This window comes from Zeus faber (assembly GCF_960531495.2).
Source record: "Zeus faber genome assembly, chromosome: 1".
NCBI lineage: Eukaryota > Metazoa > Chordata > Actinopteri > Zeiformes > Zeidae > Zeus > Zeus faber.
Window position 1 is genome coordinate 49,691,814 of NC_137193.1, and position 20,029 is coordinate 49,711,842.

At 41.9% G+C, this 20,029-nt stretch overlaps 1 protein-coding gene across 4 annotated transcripts in view; it reads left to right on the forward strand.

The window, feature by feature from the left end:
* The first annotated feature begins 2,371 nt into the window (after window positions 1-2,371).
* The window catches only part of opa1 (OPA1 mitochondrial dynamin like GTPase), a 43,431-nt gene continuing 25,773 nt past the window's right edge, over window positions 2,372-20,029 (forward strand). The window contains exons 1-19 of one of the 4 annotated variants that reach the window (XM_080004757.1): window positions 2,372-2,519; window positions 3,345-3,669; window positions 5,174-5,270; window positions 5,927-6,034; window positions 7,035-7,088; window positions 8,184-8,266; window positions 10,662-10,796; window positions 13,704-13,757; window positions 14,285-14,389; window positions 14,586-14,672; window positions 14,862-14,975; window positions 15,721-15,801; window positions 15,902-15,976; window positions 16,114-16,185; window positions 16,582-16,681; window positions 17,673-17,803; window positions 18,435-18,507; window positions 18,598-18,670; window positions 19,044-19,159. In XM_080004757.1, coding sequence (XP_079860883.1) covers window positions 2,491-2,519; window positions 3,345-3,669; window positions 5,174-5,270; window positions 5,927-6,034; window positions 7,035-7,088; window positions 8,184-8,266; window positions 10,662-10,796; window positions 13,704-13,757; window positions 14,285-14,389; window positions 14,586-14,672; window positions 14,862-14,975; window positions 15,721-15,801; window positions 15,902-15,976; window positions 16,114-16,185; window positions 16,582-16,681; window positions 17,673-17,803; window positions 18,435-18,507; window positions 18,598-18,670; window positions 19,044-19,159 — 1,912 coding nt within the window. In that variant the 5' untranslated portion in view covers window positions 2,372-2,490. The remainder of the gene's footprint in view (window positions 2,520-3,344; window positions 3,670-5,173; window positions 5,271-5,926; window positions 6,035-7,034; window positions 7,089-8,183; window positions 8,267-10,661; window positions 10,797-13,703; window positions 13,758-14,284; window positions 14,390-14,585; window positions 14,673-14,861; window positions 14,976-15,720; window positions 15,802-15,901; window positions 15,977-16,113; window positions 16,186-16,581; window positions 16,682-17,672; window positions 17,804-18,434; window positions 18,508-18,597; window positions 18,671-19,043; window positions 19,160-20,029) is intronic. The other 3 variants (XM_080004759.1, XM_080004758.1, XM_080004760.1) reach the window with 3 other exon arrangements.

Here is a 20,029-nt window from a genome sequence, read left to right on the forward strand (position 1 = left end):
AACTTTTAGAGACTGCTGTAGTTGAAAGAATAGCATGATACTGTGCATGAGGAATTGTCTTTTGATGGATGATGTTATCAAGTTGAGATGTAATTGTCCGGATCTCATTTCCAATTTGCTCAGTGGGTGAGTGGGCTTGCTGGGAGTGCAAGTCTTTTAATCATTGTTCTAGTTTATTTTAGCATTGGCTATGGCATTTCGACAAATCTCTAATATCGTGTACCCAAAGCGGTATGTTCTTTTTCTAATCAGATAAATAAATTGCTGGCAAGTTTTTGTACTTTGTACTTACATTTTTTCTTAAAATTGTATTTCGGTTTTCTCTTGATTCCCCCCCCCCCCCCCCCCCCCTTTTAAATTAATGTGCTCAAAATAATGTCTGCGCTGCATGTCTCAATTTACACCGTTTTGGAATGGAAAACCTTTTTCTCCAGAAGGGTAGGCTTCTTTAAACCTTACTACTCTGCTGGGAACCTAGGAGGAATTCTGTATCACAATTCACAAATATATACATTCTAGACAAATAAATATAAATGGAAAAAGATGAACAAATACTACAATCCTCAAATGTGTATTAAGATTTTTGAATGCAGAAAACAATGGAAAAAAATGTTCTCAAGTTGTTTGTGTTGTGTGAACCATTTTGAGTCCTATCCACTCCAGGATCCACTCCAACCCCAGAGTGAGAGTTCATTCAAAGATCTACTCCAAGCCCACAGTGAGAGTCCACTCCAATCCAGGATCCACTCCAACACCAGAGTGAGAGTCCATTCCAAGATCCACTACAATCCAACTCCAATCCAGCATCCACTCCCACCCCACAGTGAGAGTCCACTCCAATCCAGGATCCACTCCAACCCCACAGTGAGAGTCCATTCCAATCCAGGATCCACTCCAACACCAGAGTGAGAGTCCATTCCAAGATCCACTCCAATCCAGCATCCACTCCCACCCCACAGTGAGAGTCCACGCCAATCCAGGATCCACTCCAACCCCACAGTGAGAGTCCCTTCCAGGATCCACTCCAAGCCCACTGTAAGAGTCCACTCCAACACCACAGTGAGAGTCCATTCCAAGTTCCACTCCGAGCCAACTCCAATCCAGCATCCACTCCAACCCCACAGTGAGAGTCCACTCCAATCCAGGATCCACTCCAACCCCACAGTGAGAGTCCCTTCCAGGAGCCACTCCAACCCCACAGTGAGAGTCAAATCCAGGATCCACTCTCAGCCAACAGTGAGAGTCCACTCCAATCCATAATCCACTCCAACCCCACAGTGAGAGTCCACTCCAATCCAGGATCCACTCCGACCCCACAGCGAACTCCATTCCAGGATCCACTGCAACCCCACAGTGAGAGTCCGCTCCAACCCACGTTCCACTCCCCTCCCTCCGACATGATATGTGTGTCACAATATACAAATGCAAAACCATCCACACGTCAACCAAACGTTCAAGCGTATTTAGGCGTTTATGTCGTAAGTTATAAAAAGACACTGTAGGATTAAGGAGGGAGAGAAGAATTTGGCGATTGGACGTGCACGCACATACACACACGCATGCTCAAATGTAGAAGGAAAGTTGTAAATTAAAAATAAAAATAAAAACATGAAAATGAACAGGAGTTACACACACGTCTCACACACATGTAATCACATATAAATGATGCTGCATTTTTCGGTGAAAGTTTACACTACAAAAGTAATATATCATCAACACAATTTTTGGTGATTGAAGTATTTGTTTTATGTATATATATATATATATAATATAATAATATAGTCCAATATATTCTCTCTCTTTCTCAAGTGAGTGATAACAGCATCACATTTCTGTCCAGTGTTCCTCTGACGGCGGAGTCATGAAAAGTGACCTTAGTTGTGGAAAGGGCAAGCTGCCGAACTCTTGTGCGTTATAGGGTCGCCTTGACTTGCTCGACGGGTAGCATTAAGCTGATGGCAGGCCACCGTCATTTGCAAAAACTCCACTACTGTCCCGAATGTTTTTCTATTTAGAGAATATGACTCTTAGCGGGAGACGAAAGGCGTTGCAGGTCTCTCCGGCCCGTGACGCACACATCATTTGCCTCCGGGAATTTGCGGCCTGTATGAACCGAGCCTTTCCACATGCAGCGCGCAAATAATCGGACCGATTTTACGGTGGGAAAAAATATTTAAAAAATAAATGAGGAGCGATCGGATAGGAGGCAAACACGCTTCGAGGAACCATAGAACACATGTTGGAGACCTGAACCCTCGGGTAGGAACCATGTACCTGATGTCGCGCGTGTCCGAACTGATATCGAGGCTGCACCGCTCGCGCAGTACCGGAAGTGGAACTGTCAGTCGGTGCCCTTGCTAGCGACGCGCTAACGGGCGGCGGTTACCGGTGGGGGAATACGTGTTTATCAGGAGGAGCGATGCTTTAAATGATGCCTGAAGGGTATTTCCTACAAGAAGACTGTGTGTACTCGTCGTTGGCAACAGCACCATGTTGCGTGTCGGAAGCAAAGTTGCTTGGTAAGAGGATATTAAAGCGCACCGTAGCGCCGTATGGCGGGGCTTGTCATTCTGACAGTGGAGGACAGGTTCGCTGCATGACGTTACCGGCGGACAGTGACCGCATTCAAGCGGTGAACTCGTTTGAATCCTCGTAGTGTATCTCGTCGTGACGCCTCGCTACGCCTCTTCACGCCGTCCGTGACGTTATTGCTCAATGTATAAAGCGGCCCGTGAGTGTGAAGCTGTCAGCTAGCTAGGTTAACTGTGAAATAACGGTGCCTCGGCTACTTAGCTGTCCAGCCATAATGCACAGGGATTGTCAGTGTTCTCCTTTACAGCATGAAGGCTGAATTCCCACGCTTGCAAACTGTTGTGGGTCAATTATGTCCTCTATTTGTTTCTGGTGACGGATCAAAACATTGCAGAGTGACCTACCACTAAAATGTTGAATTACATGTATGTCACATTTCCCCCACCACACTCTAATGTACAATCCTGTCCGACTGCTTAGTACTTAAGGTGGGTTGTGTTGACAAATTCACATGTTCATTGTAAAACTTTCAATTGGTTTCTATGCCTTGGTGGCTCAGTGGTAAGCGCTGTTGCCTCACAGCAAAGGTCTGGATTTAAATCTGTGGGGCATGATTTCCCTATATTGATGTGGGTCTCTGGGTTTTTCTCCCATAGTTTTGTCCTACGCTGAAGACATGCATGTTACCGTTAGAATGGAGTTGGTCCCTGCGCACTGAGTGACTGCCTACATAGTTAGGGTTGGTTAAATGCAGACAATTTTCTCCACTGCAATTAATAAAGTGTTTTGTCTTATTTTTCCTGGTTTCTCAGCATGACCTGTCGAAACCTTGTTTCCACCAACATGGGGGTAAGGTTCCGAATACCCCTGCAGAAGCTGCACCCGCTCTCACGTGCCATCCACCACCGCTATTCGGCGAACTCCAACCCCCAGCGGCCCCCTCATCGCACGGCAGCGCGCCACTTCACCTCCCTGTCCAGATTGCCCATGCGACCCCCCAAACCCCCCCCGGGGTCGGGGGGCCGTGGACACCAGCATCAGCGTAACTTCTGGGTGGCTCGTCTGGCTGCGAGGCTCCTGAGGCTCCGGTACATCCTGCTGGGCTCAGCAGTGGGTGGAGGTTACACAGCGAAAAAGGTTTGTTTTAGATAGTGGCCGTTTGTAAAGTTGAAGTTCAAGAGGTTATTTGTCACATACATATACCCTCTTGTGAGGGGAACTCTTTTTCTGCTTTACGTCTTTTAAGCATCCGTCAAAGTCAGAAGAACCAATATTCATTTTCTGCCTTGGGCTGAAATCTCATGGTGAAACTTCACTTAATCTCCTCAAAGGAGAATCAAGGGTTATTTACTCCTTGCTGTTTTCATTCTTTTTTTTTTGCTCTTCTGCTGTGTTTTTGCTGCAATTAAATGACACTTGTACTTGGGATAGGTCATGTATTTTGTCTAAGAATATAAATTTGTGTGCAATTTGCACATATCAAAGAAACAGTCACTTCACAATCACTTTAAAATATTCATTTTTCCTCTTGGTTCATGTTGTGGTTTCTGGGCATAATGTGTTTAAAAATGCAATGCTTATTAGGAAGTTATTTTTGCTGGAGTTCTTCACTTTTGCTGTGTAAGTTTTCTCTAACCCCAATATTCCACTTTACAATATTTATATCCAGCCAGGCAAGCAATTCCAATCGATCGGCGATATACGATTTACGTATATAACATTACATTACATAAAACGTAATGTAATGTGGCAAATGCGGTTTCCCCATTCCAGAAGTCCAGGATTTATTATTTACAAGTAAAGTATTTACACAGAAACATCCAGTTTTTACTAAATTAAGTCCCATAGCAACAAGGAGACGTGTGTCTTCACTCTGGGGACACAGTTTTGTTTTTTTTTTGTTTTTTTTCAAACAATACAGGGCAAGGCAGTCCCTTAACTCAGTTTGTTTAAAAAAAATGTTCTATACATGTAGGAAACAAACAAAAATAAATAGATCTGAGATAAAAACACAGGCACGGGAGCTAGTGGGACGGGATTATCAGAAAGATAATGAACAAATGAACACCACTTTCATAATTTTGAAGCATCAATGCAATCAGCAGAAGTAAAATGCTAACGTTAGGCTCTAAACGAACTACACCACGGTCGCATGACTTCGACATCCCCACCACTTAGCTTCCAACTTGTCATTTAATTTTGTGCACTAACCTCTTCTACAAAAGCCTGGAAAGTTTGAGTTAAATAGTTTGCAAGAGCACAAGTATACGTAACTAGAGGCTGTAAAGGCGGACTAGTGGGTAGATGACTTTCCATATTTGGCGTGATTACGTTTATAGGCCCCAACAATCTATAGTCTAATTTAGCTACTTGTTAACAACTGCCCTTTTTAAGACGTGTTAAAGCTTCAAAATTCATTAGTGGTGTATTAACTGACATATTTTATTGTTGCAGAACAAAACGTGAAAATCACTTAAACTCGTGTAAACCACAGACCTTTTTTCAGACATCTAACCAAAAACCCATTCATTTCCCATTTACTTTCAGATGAGGGAACCACCAAGGGACCACTCTATACATGTTATAGAGCATATACTGTATACATTGTGATATGACCAATGTCAATGTCATTTTCCTCTAGACATATGATGAGTGGAAGGACCTTCTACCTGATTTTAGTGAATACAACTGGGTCATCCCTGATTTCATCTGGGAACTGAGTGAACAAATTGATCTAGGTGAGTACTTTCAGCAGGGTCATGAGTCATGAGTAATTGTTTTATTGTCTTTATCATCTGTTATTCTAGGTGATGAGTTTTCCTTGTAATTTAAACAGTTGCATCTCATGTCCTAAATAGTTAATGCTGTCAGGACTTAAAAAAAAGCCTCCTATAGCATGACCTTTTCCTGAGAAGACAATGCAAAATATATATATATATATATATATATATATATATATATATATATATATATATATATATATATATATATACACAGACACACACAAATATCTACATACATTTTAGCTTGCTGAATATACAAATGTCTAGGGCTGTCACAATTTTTACTTAATCACCTGATCACAAGACATGTATAATTATACTGTTCTGAGCTTATACTATGATAGTGGCATAAACAAGGAAAGACAATTTAATTGTTAATCCCAATTATTTGTATGACAATTAATCTGAAATTAAATTGTCAAGATCTTTGCAGCACTATAAGTGGTTGTATTAGTATACTGGGTATTTCCATATTTTTGTTCAAACCTTTGAACAAAGTTTACTGGACATACACTATCCGTTCGAGCAAAACATGTGTTACTGTGGCTTTCTGGCCTGCGCTGCTGGATTGGTTCAAGAACCATGAACTTGTCTTTTTTGTTTCATCACAGAGAAATTGGCCAAAGCCCTACCAGAGATTGAGGAAATAGCCAAACTTCTTCCTGACATGGATAAGATTGGAGAGAACTTCACCTTCCTCAAAAGCCTATTGTCCAGTGGTAAGGGTACAGCACACTTTATCAACATTGGAAATGGTGTAATGAGTTTGCCAGATGCTAATGCCAGACTGAAACACCCTGTACATTATCCTGGTTCTGAGGTAGATGATATTCCTTATTTGAACTTGATTAGATTCTCACATTTGCGTTGGGCTTTGCCAGGCTCCTCGTCTAACACAAGTGATTAACACTGTCATGGCTCTTTGCTGAAAGTGTGTTAGTGTGTTTGTGCACCTGCCTCAAAATCACCTTATCTCCGTGAGATCATGTACACTCAGTGTTGCAAACTGAACAGTAGTTGATAGACGATCCATTCTCCACATTTAGCTTTTTGTTTGGTTGATTATGGTTATTTTTCCTCTTTTGACATAAAATAGTTGATTGGATTTGGACCAGTTATTCAGTGTTTTTGGCATTGTCTTTGTTCCTCCATTGATTTGTACAGAATCAAACTGTTCATGCAGCTTGTCAGAGTTTTTTTTTTTTGTTGAGAAATTCAGCTTTGATTTCAATGAACCCTGACAATAACGAAAAGATAAGCAATTCACAAAGAACATGAGATTGATGTGTATTCTGACACTATTTAAGACTCAGAATATATAAGTGACATAAAATGAACAAAAAAGACAATTGAATTGCTAATTGCAACTGTAATTGCAACTGCAATTGTATGACATTTACTGTTAAATAAAACGTCATGATCAGAACAGCCCTGAGACTCATTTTATCTCCACTTTTTGGGGAGACCCTTGTATTTGGGTCTATCGTAACGTGACTTAATTATAATTTGGACTTATTTAATCCATCACAACGGCACCGTGCTTCATCACTCATTATCTTCTCTTATATTTTTGTCACACATCATCTGGCAATGACGCTGCTCAACCAACCCCCACTGCTTCAGTGTTGTATAATTTTATTTTGTGCTGTTCTTCTGTTCTCATCCCCTCCCTCCTTCCTTCCCTCCCTCCCTACCTCCCCTCCTCCACATTTTTCACAGGTGTAAGTTTGGGTAGTGAAGTCAAAGGAGCTTCTGGTCTGCATCTGTTGTTAGGTGTGTAAACCCCTAAATGCCTCACTTAGTGTACCCCCCCCCCCCAGTTTGTTGTGGTGCACCCGACGACACCTTTGCCAACATTCAGTGTCTTGAACAATAAATGGAAAGGGTCTCATCTGTCAGCTGGGATATTTGGAATGAGTAACTGTGCAAAGGAAAAATAGAATTGCACTTGGTGGCAGACATGCATTTAAACACTCGATAAAAGTATTACACATCACTTTAATTACCAGACACGGGTTGGGCCGCAGATTGTTTCTCTATGTTGAGGGTCTGGATTTAATTCCCTGTCCTGTGGGATGGTCCATACCATCTATGAGGGTATTTTTTTTTTGTATGTTTTTATCCTGCCCGCCAGTGCTCTTAACAACAGATCCAGTGTGTTTCCCTTTAATATGTCCTCCTTCCCTTCCACCTCATGTAGACCTGCTCTCTTTGGCTTCTCTGTCCTGTTTTGACTAACATTCTTTTGTTTCCCTGGTCCTTCCATAAGGCCTTTGTGCTCTTTAATTATACTAACGTTTGGATGACTAATATCTGCGGGCTCTGCTTGCAAGTAGAAAGAGGCACCCAAATGTTTGGAGAATGTTCCCTATCGTCATCACCCTTTGAGCAATTCTATTCCTGCGGCCCTAGAAATACATTTTTGTACTTGAGAAACGAAAGTCTTTGTTGTTCCCAGTCGGCTGCAGAGTCTACAACACCTCTGTGGGTCAGGCAAAGCAAATGTGTCTGCTCCTGTGCTTGTCACAGTTGGCATCCATCCCTATAAAGGTGCAGAGGAAAGCTGTTCCATCACATGTTGAGAGATGCTGTGTTTTCCTACATGCAGGCTTTAGAATGTGTTTCTAAAGGTGTCAACAGCTGCTGCTTTATGGTGCATGCCAACACCAAATTCCCAAAACACCTCCCACGCAGTAAATGGGTCAGGGGACTTTGTTTCATGCAAGTCCCTTTATTTTCTGTGTGGCATTACGTTTCAAATTCCTATTTAGAATACTGAATTTCCAGATATTTACTTTCGAGGGGCTTTATTATTCACAGTATTGTACATGCTGCAAATAACCCCTTGGCGGTTCTCTTCTCTGGTAGAAACCTCAGGCGAGCCTCAGCTGAAAGCTACAGATGCTCCGACTATAGCCACGTCAGAGAGCGGGGACAAACAATACAAGAAGGTGAGTCGCCATGGTCGCCACTTGCCTTACCCCCCACCCCCCACTTTACCATTGCTTTGTTACTTTCACCTGCTGCATGGCTTTCAGTATGAAGCATTACATCGAATCAAATGCACTCTGGGATATCGAAAGTTCTGCGGAGAAGAGTATCACACGAGAGCTGAGTTAAGAGAAAAAAAACCCAAACAATATTTAAACTCTATTGGGCGAATAGTTAAACCGATTCTTTATGTAACCATTTACTGCTTAATCACAAATTAATCCAAAGAATTCATTTCTGTTTAAGGCTGAACATTTTCTGTGAAATATTTTTCTAATGTATGTCAGATGGTATACTAAAAAGTTGGTGGCAATATTGTATGTACAAAATGTCTATATATTAGATATAGAGTCAGCCATCTCATCAATATCGGATTGAATGGAATTGTGAGAACACCCAGCCCTAATAGATACCACAGGTAATGATGAGGGTAGTGGCACTATTTCCTTGAGCAACGAAGGGACTCAAATTCTGAAAGGCTGAAAAAGCGTCGGACTGTTCAGATTTAGATATTTTTAATCATGTTTGGGTTTGGGTTTTTTGCTTGTGAATTTGTAATGAACGGCACAATTCTGAGCAGTACAATACATTCTTAAACTGTCCTGCAGCCCTGTTGTCGAACATAAGTTAAGTTTGTCATTAACAACCAGGTAGGGGTTCTATTCTCTATGCGGCATTAGAAAATGATATTGGAATGAACTCCACCCACGTTGAAACAAAGGTCCCGTTCAGCTTTTATTCCCTGTGCCTAATAATGGGGAAAACACGGCTTCCAGCATCTGCAGTATTCTAACCAATAGAGGAAGCATTGATAGCACTTACGATACAGTAAATTAGAGTGTGTATTCAGAACAACCATGGTTTTGGGTTTCCTTTTCTCTGGAAGCTCATTGAAAAGTACCTTTCTGCGTTACATTTGATTGTGGCAACAGTGCTCATGTTACAGTAAGCTATAGTGACTTACTATAAATAGCAATGTTAAATTGCACTTAATCCAACAGAGAATAAATTGGCGAAATCATGCTTACACTACCTAATTTACTTTTGCTTTGCCATTGCTTTTTCACATGCCCATTCTTTTCAATGTTGATTTTTTTTTTCCCCCCAGCAGCTTTAAGCAACCCTCAAGGAGGCCATGCCCTCATGTGTGGCTTCACTGTACGCTGCAGCCTGTGACAAAACACTGTGTATGCACATTTGTTTACCCCTGTTGTCCTCTCTTTATAACTTTTCTTTGTCTTGTCTTCCCTGTGCAAGTGGGTTACAGTTAACCCCTGCTGGATATAATTGTCTGTGTTTTGTATGATTTATTTATGTTTGTATTGAACAGTGACTTTCTGACAAAAACAAAACATCTCAAATAAGATATTTCAAATTAAATGGTCACCCTATTTTCTTGGGTTAATTAAAAAAAAAAAGACAAAAAAAGGTTAAACTAAATTCCTCCTCTAAATTTAGAATGACATTACTCTTACTGCTGAAATTAACCTCCCTGAATCCTTTAGTTTTTGCTTGATTTAACATACATGTAGTGACATTATGCAGCAAGGATTTGGGGTCTACTGGACTAAAAAATATCCCAACACCTGCACATCCCAGCCGCTGACCTCTGCTTCTCCCTGATTATCCCAGTGCTTGCTTGGCTAATTTCAACTTCATCATTATCATCATCATCAAAAACACTCTTATCATTATCATCAGACTGATTATGGAAAAAAAACTACACTATTGTCATCTACATTCATTGACTTCGGTATGATGTCATTCCTTCAGTATAAATATTCATCCATACACTATGATAAGTCATTTAAACTTGCCATGCATTTAGTTTTCATTCAACACTTTGGTCCATAGTTTGTCACTTTTAAATCTTTTTTTTTTTTCAAATCAAACTTGTCAATATTTTTTATTTTTTATTTTTTTTCAGTATGGTAATATTTTGTATGCTTAAGCCATGGTTAATGTACTGTTGGTGAGCCATAGCCGTTTTTTGTGTTCTCTGTGATTGATGAGTACAGAAAATGGAACATGCCACTTGCTGTGAGTCACTGGTTGTGGTATCAGCTGCCTCCTCCGCTTTCAGACCGGCAAAGTTCGGCATCTCCCCGTTGTGGCTGAGAGAGGCAGATTTTGTTGGCAAGCTCTGACAATCGTGGCAACATGTGCCGAAGCCAAAGAATCTCTATTCCATTGATTGACTAAAATGATGATAGTCTGGCCTGGTGATGCCATCGACTGTGGGCCGTGGTTTGGCCTGCGTTTCGGTGCTGCCTTGGTCTGGCTGGCAGACTGGCCCAGTTGGTCACTGGTTTGGTTTTCTGCTCCTGCCTCTCTCACTGTGACGTCCCCCAGCAGGGTCTGCTCGGCGAACAAATTCTCATTCAGCAGCAGATACAGCGACATGAGGAGGAGGTCCAGCGGGTCGCTGCAGCCAATAACACGCGTCCCCCACCACCTCCGAACCCCAGCCCCCCTCAGCAAAAACGCAAGGTGATGCTCCCACCCCATCCCAGCCTCCTTAGACGTCCCATACATAGCCAGTTCTTGACTGCTCTCGACGACCAGCAGATTATATGCTGTAGGGCCACTCCAAGCCCTTCTCCTCTGTAGGGTTTGCCAGTTACCTGGGATAATAGAAACACTATTTCAGGCTGGGCCCTGTGTTGATTTGATCAAATGTAAAATGCTGCTGAAGGTAACATTAAAGGTGCAATCAGTATTACAGTATTACAAATGGCGACCACTAAAGGAGGCCATAGAAACTACAAAGGCATTGCCAAATATGAATGCTCCTCCTCTACGAGCCCTTTTAGCTTTCGTTGCGAGACGGGTCTTGCAACTTGGTTGTTTGGTAGCTGAATGTTCATCCATGCTTCAGCTAACCAAAGATAATCCAGTTTGGGGATATAAGCAGTGTAGTTCATGGGGCGGGAAATGAACTGAGATTGACAGGTCGGAGGTTGAGGGGCATTCCCTTCCAAACACAGCGTCCGGTGGGGACCACCTGTTTTGAGAGCGTGAAATCTGAGCAGCTATCAAGGTAACATTGGACTGACTGGCATTAATCAACAATGTATGCAAACCCATGCCATAATGTCATGTACAATTTGTGCAATTACTGATTGTACCTCTAAGTAATCAGTGAGAAATTTGGCTTATGCTAAGACGGCGAATCTACATTAATTCTCCCAACCCTTGAAACTTATGGTTACATCTTAATGTAAAAAACATCAATTTGGCTGAGATTAAGTTGTATTTGGATAATGTAAAATCATGGCTTTTAGCATTACTGGGGCTTACCCCATTTCATGATCTCTTTATCACTGGTGATTTGAAGTCAGGCATCACTGAGGCTGCTTTGCAGCTGAGCTTTGGGGATGGCTTGAAAGGACAGTTACCTAAAACTGGTTCCATCTCTTACATATGCCTAATACATAACATAAGCTTCCCAAACATTATTCTCAAACTGTCTGAGAAGGTGTTTCTTATGTTACATTAAGAGCAAAAATGGACGATGGCTCCTGTCCTCAAGTCTTAAGTAATGAGTAGTTTTGGATGTCATTCTTTCACATTCTTTCTATCATATAGGATTATATTATACATTATTTTAAATCATATTTATATCATACTTTCCCTCATTCTGCTCTGGGACCCCTCCAGGGTTTCACTGGCGTCCACTGCATGGGATGGAGTAACACCCAGTTGCATGGAATGACCTGCATTTTTGATATTTACCACGATTTTGACCTTTTGACCATTTTATCAAGGGGTGTTCTGATTGTTTGTTAGGCGTATGGCTTCAGCCTTATTGGATGGTTTTCATAAAGACTTAGACTTGCACCATAATTGTGAGCCCGAATGCCACAATAATGAGTTGGCTGCTACAAAACATACTTATTTATGTAACTTCAATTTGTGATTTCAATCATGGTTGCTTTATGAAGTATGTATAAATCTGAATAATTGTGGTCACAGTTTTGGTGGCGCAGTGGGCAGGCAGCATCATCGCTCTGCAACACCAGAAACCTGGGTTTGAATCTTGTCTCAGAGTGTCTTCCTGTCCTGCTTGTGTGAGTTTCCCAAAGGTGCTCTGGTGTCTGGTGTCCTCCCACCTCCAAAAACCTGCAGGTTGTGCCTCGTGTACACCAAAGAACTTTAGCGAACTCAATCACAGACAATTTTTTTCAAGCTCCTAAGGAATTCTCTTCTTTTTAGGGTGTTTCAGAGAACATTTCCATCTGGGACTCTTATGAGACTATGAAGCTCATTTGATATTAAGTCTTAAGTCTTGTCTTCTATAGTGTGTGCTGGTATACCAAGATTTATGATCCCCTCTGATACTGTCTTTTGGTGTGTCCCTGCCATAAGCCTGAGATGTACTGCGTTTCATTCCGGTCTTATGCGTGCAGGAAGACTGACTGGGCTCCAGCCCCGCATGGTCCTGAACCAGATCAAGCTGGTAGAGATGTGCATGGATGGATTGGTAGTTTAGAAAACCAATCAGGAATGTCACTGTGGTGGACTCTACCCACAAGATATAGGTTCAGGGAGGGAGACGGAGACAATCGGGCAGTGAGATGCCGACATGGCAGGTTTTTTATTAAAAGAATAAACAAAAAGGCTCTCTAGCTATAAATTAATATTGCATTAATTAGCGTCCGGCTCCATTTTGGGTCGTGATCTGGTCCGCAGGGTCACGTCTCCTGCACCACCACATCCCCTCGCTGCAAGACAGACAACACGTAAAAACTCTCGCTGGGTCCGGCCAATCAGCGCCAGTGGGACTGATTGGGCCAACCCGGTACAGCTGCACCGTGGCAGGATGAACTTAACCATGCCCCCACTGCCACAGTCCGCTACAGTCACTTTAGCCAAAGTTGTGCTGCATTGCAAAACAGAAACGCTATGAATTTTGCAACTACTTATTAGTATAGACATAGCCTCAGGTGTGTTCTTTGTGTTTGTGTGTCTTAATGTATTTGTATGCTAAACGTCATGTCCCCTGCCACCAATCTCATCTGCTAACCTCACCCTGTCTTTCAGTCCTGCCACCCCCAAATCCTCTCATCCTCAATCAAATTATATGAACAGCGGATCTGTGACGAATCATGAGGAAATTATGGAGAGAAAAATAATAATAATTACCTTGACATCGATTCCATGATCAGACTCAGCCTTAACCCACACTAACTTTCGACTCATCTTTTCTCAGCTGTTGTGCTCTGTGTTATGTGGTTAGGGTTGTGTGACTTGTGGTGTTCATGCATGGCTCATGGTATTCATTGTGCATGACGGTGTACTTGGAAGGTGTCATGGGATGGTCTCATTTGCAGAAGGTAAGGAGATGAAACTAGGCATGTTTCTGTTCTTAATTTCTTCTTCCTTTGTTACTTTCAGTCTTCAGATAAGGAAAAATTAGACCAGCTCCAAGAAGAACTGCTCCGTAATCAGGTAATGATAAATCAAATAATATGAACCTTTTTAATTACTTTTCACTCCTTTTTTAACGTAACAATGTTCAAACTTGACTCACAAACCTTAGGTTGTTACACAAGAAAATGGCAGCCAACTAATAAAGCGTTTTGTATACAATGGTGACATTTACATTTGATTGCCTCTGTAGCTGTATGCTACGTCTTCTCATTATGTAGTCATGGTTTAGGTAGTTAAATAAACAAATTTTCAGTGAATTTTATCACTATTCTGGACCATCAGAACCAAAATTAATTTCAGTTAATCCAGACCAGACATTTTTGCTATGATACTGGGACAAATAGATTGATTTTCTCAAGAAAGTGAAAATGCATCTTGAGTTCTGCGTTGTGTTTAATAACTCCTGAGGAGCGGCATGATACACCTGTCCACTCCTTATCCAACCTGAATTCCTCCCCCTAATATTATACAACCTGGAAACCTCTCTGGCTTGAGCCTCAGGTTTTATGTTGGTCGGCAACATTTAGCTGGTGGGTTTTTTACAGATGAAGTACCAACGCTTGATCGAAAGACTGGAAAAGGAGAATAAAGAACTGAGAAAAGTGGTTCTGCAGAAAGACGACAAAGGCATCCACCAAAGGAAAGTCAAGGTTGGTGTCAAACCCAGAGCACTACCTATACTTACAAACTTTTCTATCATATGATCATTCAAGCCTTTATTATTGGTTGGTTACATTATTAACAATGTACAACCTTTTGACTATTGCACTGCCCAGAAATATAATTGGTTAGATGTTTAAAATGTTTTAGTTGTCAAAATTTTAACCTCAAATCTTCCCTATTTAGAAGTCCCTTATCGATCTGTACTCTGAAGTCCTGGACATCCTGTCAGACTACGACTCCAACTACAACACCCAGGACCACCTACCCAGGGTGAGGAACCGTCAAGCATTACTCACACCTCATGGGAAATACAGTCCTTGAAATGTGGAGAATTTAGTATTGAGATTCTGTGTCAATTTTAGAATGTAATGTGTGTCAAACACAATATTTTTTCACATTTATTTTTTGTTTCTGCTTTGTCCTCCATCTCTCCCACCTCGCCCTGGTGTGCTGTGTCAGGTGGTGGTGGTTGGAGACCAGAGTGCAGGGAAGACCAGTGTGTTGGAGATGATCGCCCAGGCCAGGATTTTCCCCCGGGGCTCTGGGGAGATGATGACCCGCTCCCCGGTCAAGGTAGGAAAAGTCAGACCAGCTACCGACGCCCACCAGTCACCCTACTGCTGGTTCTAGAGTTTTAAAAAAAGGTTTCTGCTCTGAAGGTGTCCTCCACAATTTTATTTTTCCAATCATCATTATTCAATTATATTGCTGTTTATCTATGATTTTCTAATAGAGGGCTTATAGTATGGTGGTTTTCATATAAATATGGACCTGCTGCATTTTCCACTTATCATACTATATTTTCTGTTGGGGGACAGTAAAATGATTTAGTTTCTAATGACCAGTCTGCATGCACTGACCAGGTTCTTCAAAGTGACTGGAGCAGTTGGCGTCTGGATGGAGAAAAAAATCTGAGATTTAACAGAAATATGTAAAATTGACAGGAGCCCCTTTTCCATCAAACTTGTTGACTAAAACAGTGTTTCTGTCACTTGGATATCAGCATTACTTAAACTGGCAATGCGTAAGAATTTTTGATATGTCAAAACAAATCCCATATTTTATCCTTTTTTTAGCTGGCATAGTTAGTTGTGGTCAGTAAACTGTCGGTATGGATCAGAGTTCACAAAAAAAACAGCGCCCACAAATAAAAAAATACAAACAACAAATCAATCAGAAGAAGGCAAAAGAAAATGGCTATCTTAGAGTGAGGACGAGGGCAAGCCTTTCTTAGTTTTTCCCCCTCAAAAATGATGGAAATACGACCTTTTCAATTTGCATCAAAGTTGCCGACTCAAACAGTTTTCTCCCCCACCAGGTGACTCTCAGCGAGGGCCCGCATCACGTGGCCATGTTCAAGGACAGCACCCGAGAGTTTGACCTCACTAAGGAGGAGGATGTAAGTCACATTGTTTCTTCCATCTACTGTAAGCATATGTTACAGTGTCAACATAAAACACAAAAATAGCTGCGTATTTAACCCCCCTCCACCCCTGCAGCTTGCCGCCCTGAGGCATGAGATCGAGCTGAGGATGAGGAAGAGTGTGAAGGAAGGACAGACAGTCAGTCCAGAGGTGAGACGATTATAAATAGAATAATACCTTTACTGCTGTAGTGTGTAGCAGGATTCTTGCTGATATTTATATTCCTGTCAATTTGTTTTTGTCTGTTTTTCTTTTGTTTGTCTTTTTTTTTATTTTATTTTTTTTAGACAATATCTCTGAGTGTCAAAGGACCTGGTATTCAGAGGATGGTGCTTGTTGATTTGCCAGGAGTCATCAGTGTGAGTAGACTTTTACAGACACGCAGCAGGTCTTAATAATATATGAAACAAATGTATTTTATCTGAATATAGACCATGTTATTTGCATACATTCTTTATATATAGGCTTATAGGTCTGAATTATGATAAACAACCTTTTTTCTGCACTGAGTGGTACTTTTGAATCTTTGTCCTCATTCATGTTTTGTTTATTTATTGTTTTATACCAACATTTCTCAAAGCAATTATTAAGAGTTGATGTGGAAAAAAAAAGTAACAGAGGGGTTTATGCTGAATGTATTAATTCAGTGACTCACCAATACACTCCCTAACTGTTCCCAAAACATACTCCCAATTCTGAAATCATGCCTTTTTAGCAGGTATAATGACACACCCCTCTATGTGTGTATGTCTCAGACGGTGACTGCAGGCATGGCGGCAGACACCAAGGAAACCATCTTCAGCATCAGCAAGGCGTACATGCAGAACCCCAACGCCATCATCCTCTGCATCCAGGGTGAGCCTCCAGAAGCAAGATGGGTGCTCGTAGCTGTGGAAGCCCCATTTTAGCGTCATTGATCAAAAATCAAGAAAATAACTTGGATATCAGTATTATTTGAAGAAGTGTAACTGTGTAATATTATTTTGTTACAGAAACCTTTGATTTATTTGCGTTATGGATGTACTGCTACTGTAAATGTGCGGTCCGCCTTTCCCAGCAGGAATTCAAAGATCAGGACTGTTGATAAGTGAAGTTGATGTAGGCTCTTTATTCTCCAAAATACATCACAGCAAAGCGTATTTACTGTACAAGGAAGATGTTCCTCCACAGCCAGTTTGTTTTGGGTGTAGCTGAAAATCCCTGTATCAGGGTCCAGGGCGTCCCTGCGGCCACCCTGATTCAATCACTGGCCCCCCATGGCCCCCTGCTCAGGAGCCCCACCCAATCAAAAGTTCAGGATTTTTTTTTCTCCGCTTGTTTCTGTCTATTCAGTCCCTGCCTCCAAAGTCTCAAAAGTCAACTTGACGAGTGAGTGACTGTTGAGCAGTTGCGAGCGCATAGGGAGGGTCGTGCTCGCAGGACCCCATTTAGGCACGTGGAGCAAAGCAGAAATGCTCCCTCGCGAGTATGGATTTCAGCTCAAACAAATAATAACTCTGTTTTGTAGATTGTATTTTAATTTTTTAATTGCATTAAACAAACCAGGCACTCTCAGCCACCCACCCACCCACCGCCGACATGTGAATAAGGTTTTAGTGTGCCGCCCCAAAATTTTCAGTGGCCCCATCTGGCCACCCCTATGAAAAATTTCTGGGGGAGCCACTGTCCTGGATGCCGAAAAAACTTTTTGAATGGAATTATTATGAAATAGCTGGTTGTTTAAAATAAAAATCTAAAACATCTCATTTTCTCATTTCTCTCCTCTTTGTATTTCAACCTCTCCGTCTATACTACCACCACTTCCTTACTCCGTCTTCCCGCTCTTGGCTGTCTTCTCTGTGTGCAGATGGGAGTGTGGATGCAGAGCGCAGCATAGTCACAGACTTGGTGAGTCAGATGGACCCGCAGGGGAAGAGGACCATCTTTGTTCTGACCAAAGTGGACCTGGCTGAAAAGAACCTGGCCAGCCCCAACAGAGTAAGTCACGTACCCCATGTCAGCATTGTATTTGTTATATGTTTAGCATGAATTTAAAATTGAAATGCAAGTATAGCTCCATGGAGAAGCACAGATTCTTCTTCTTCTTTTTCAGTCTTTGCTTGTCACATGCACGATTGTTTTGTGTAATATCTTGTGCATTGAAATGTGACTCCAGTCTGATGAGAAAAATATACATATAGAATTTCATCTTCAAAAAGTATTAACTTAAAAAATCCAATAAATAGAATAAGAAGATCTCTCTCCATCAAATTGGGTAATAAAATGGAATGGCTTGGCATGTATTTTTGGTTGTTCTTTTACTGGTTTGACCCAGGTGAGTACTTTTACAATAAAGTCTTGAGAATACAATGTCTGGCTGGAAAAAAAAAGGCTGCGGTAAAGTGCCTGCAAATCTCAGAAAGAAGTAAAAAAATAAATAAAAACATTGCCTATATTTTCAGTATTAGAGGTTGACTGGATATGCACTTTTGCTGGAGAGCTTTCCAGTGCAAAGCTGCTCCACCAGAGGGAGCTCGGCGCTTAGTTTTGACCTTTTTATGTGTCTTTAACCCTCACCACGGAGCAGAGGGTTTTGCCTTCTGAAGCAGTCTCATGTCTATAATTTCAGATCCAGCAGATCGTTGAAGGCAGGCTCTTCCCCATGAAAGCCCTGGGCTACTTTGCAGTGGTCACGGGGAAAGGTAAGGCAAACCACCATGTAATGCACTTAAATCATTAAGTGAATGAGAGCCTGTTTCTGAGCCCCTGTACTGTTCGCTGTCTTTCTCTAGGGAGCAGCGGTGAAAGCATCGAGTCCATAAAAGACTACGAGGAAGACTTCTTCCAGAGCTCCAGACTACTACGGTAGACTACAGGGCACTGTTTCAAAAGGCTGATGGCTCCTTTCGAATGAGGTGTCATGCAAAGAACCCGTTTCGGGGTGTCTTATGCATTGCAAGTCATTATTCTTACATTTGAATGTACGAGGCCTTAATTTCAACATAAACATTTTGTCTGATTTTATTTGTTCCAATATTTATTTTTGTCAAATTTGTCTTCTGCACCAGGGTAAATATTTCTGATGTTATAAAGAAAGGTGTGGCAGTTTAGTATGAAGTTGGTAACTTCATACTTAACTGCCACACTTTCCTATTCTAGATCAACCAGATCAACTTTTATGGTGGTCTTGCCCTACCAGTCACCTGCACCTTACTTTATAATTTGTTTTACTCACCAGGGATGGTATGCTAAAAGCTCATCAAGTGACAACAAAGAACCTGAGCCTGGCTGTGTCTGACTGTTTCTGGAAAATGGTTCGGGAGTCTGTGGAGCAGCAGGCTGATGCCTTCAAAGGTACAACTCTACACCCCAGGATTTATGAACAATGAAGTTTATAATAATGCCTAAAATAAATATAAATGTGCTCTTGCGGTTACTCCTGATGTCTTTAAAAAAACGTAATCTGAAAGGTTTTGCATCAAAGAATATCTGGAAACCTGCGTATTAGAAACACTGTGTGTGTGTGTGTGTGTGTGTGTGTGTGTGTGTGTGTGTGTGTGTGTGTGTGTGTGTGTGTGTGTGTGTGTGTGTGTGTGTGTGTGTGTGTGTGTGTGCGCGCACCTTTGCCTCTTTTTGCTGTGTGTGTGTGAAATATTGTTCAGTTGACCTTTTGACATTTGGTATTTACACACAAGAAATATTTGAAAAGCAATCATTAGTGCAATAACTGAAATCCCAGACGATACGAACGATTTGTTATATGGAATAGAACCCCATAAACAGCAAGTGCTTTTGCACAATCATACCCTTTAAATGCATGTCCTAAAAATGCTCGTCTGTGGCTTTAGACTCCAGCCATGCTCCAGCCACCGAGCTCAACAGGATCACTGCTCTGCCTGCTCCTGCTTCTTGGCCTAAAGGGTCAGCCCAGCCTGCCACACGTCTCTGCTCCCTCAGCCCTGCCGTCCCTTCAACAATTAGCCCAGACAGCCAACAGCCCCTCACTAACAGCAAAAGAGATTTATGGTCCTGTGACCGCTGCTCCCACTGTCTCATTGTGTGGAGCATCGATCCATGGGCCATCAAAAAAACAGAGCAGTGGTCCCCGGCCTCGCTGCGTGGCGTCATTGCAGCCCCATAACCTAGCAATTAGCCTAATCCCCTCTGTGAAGAGGGAGCTCTGGGGAAGGCCGTGTGCGTGCGTGTGCATGTGTGCGTGTGCGT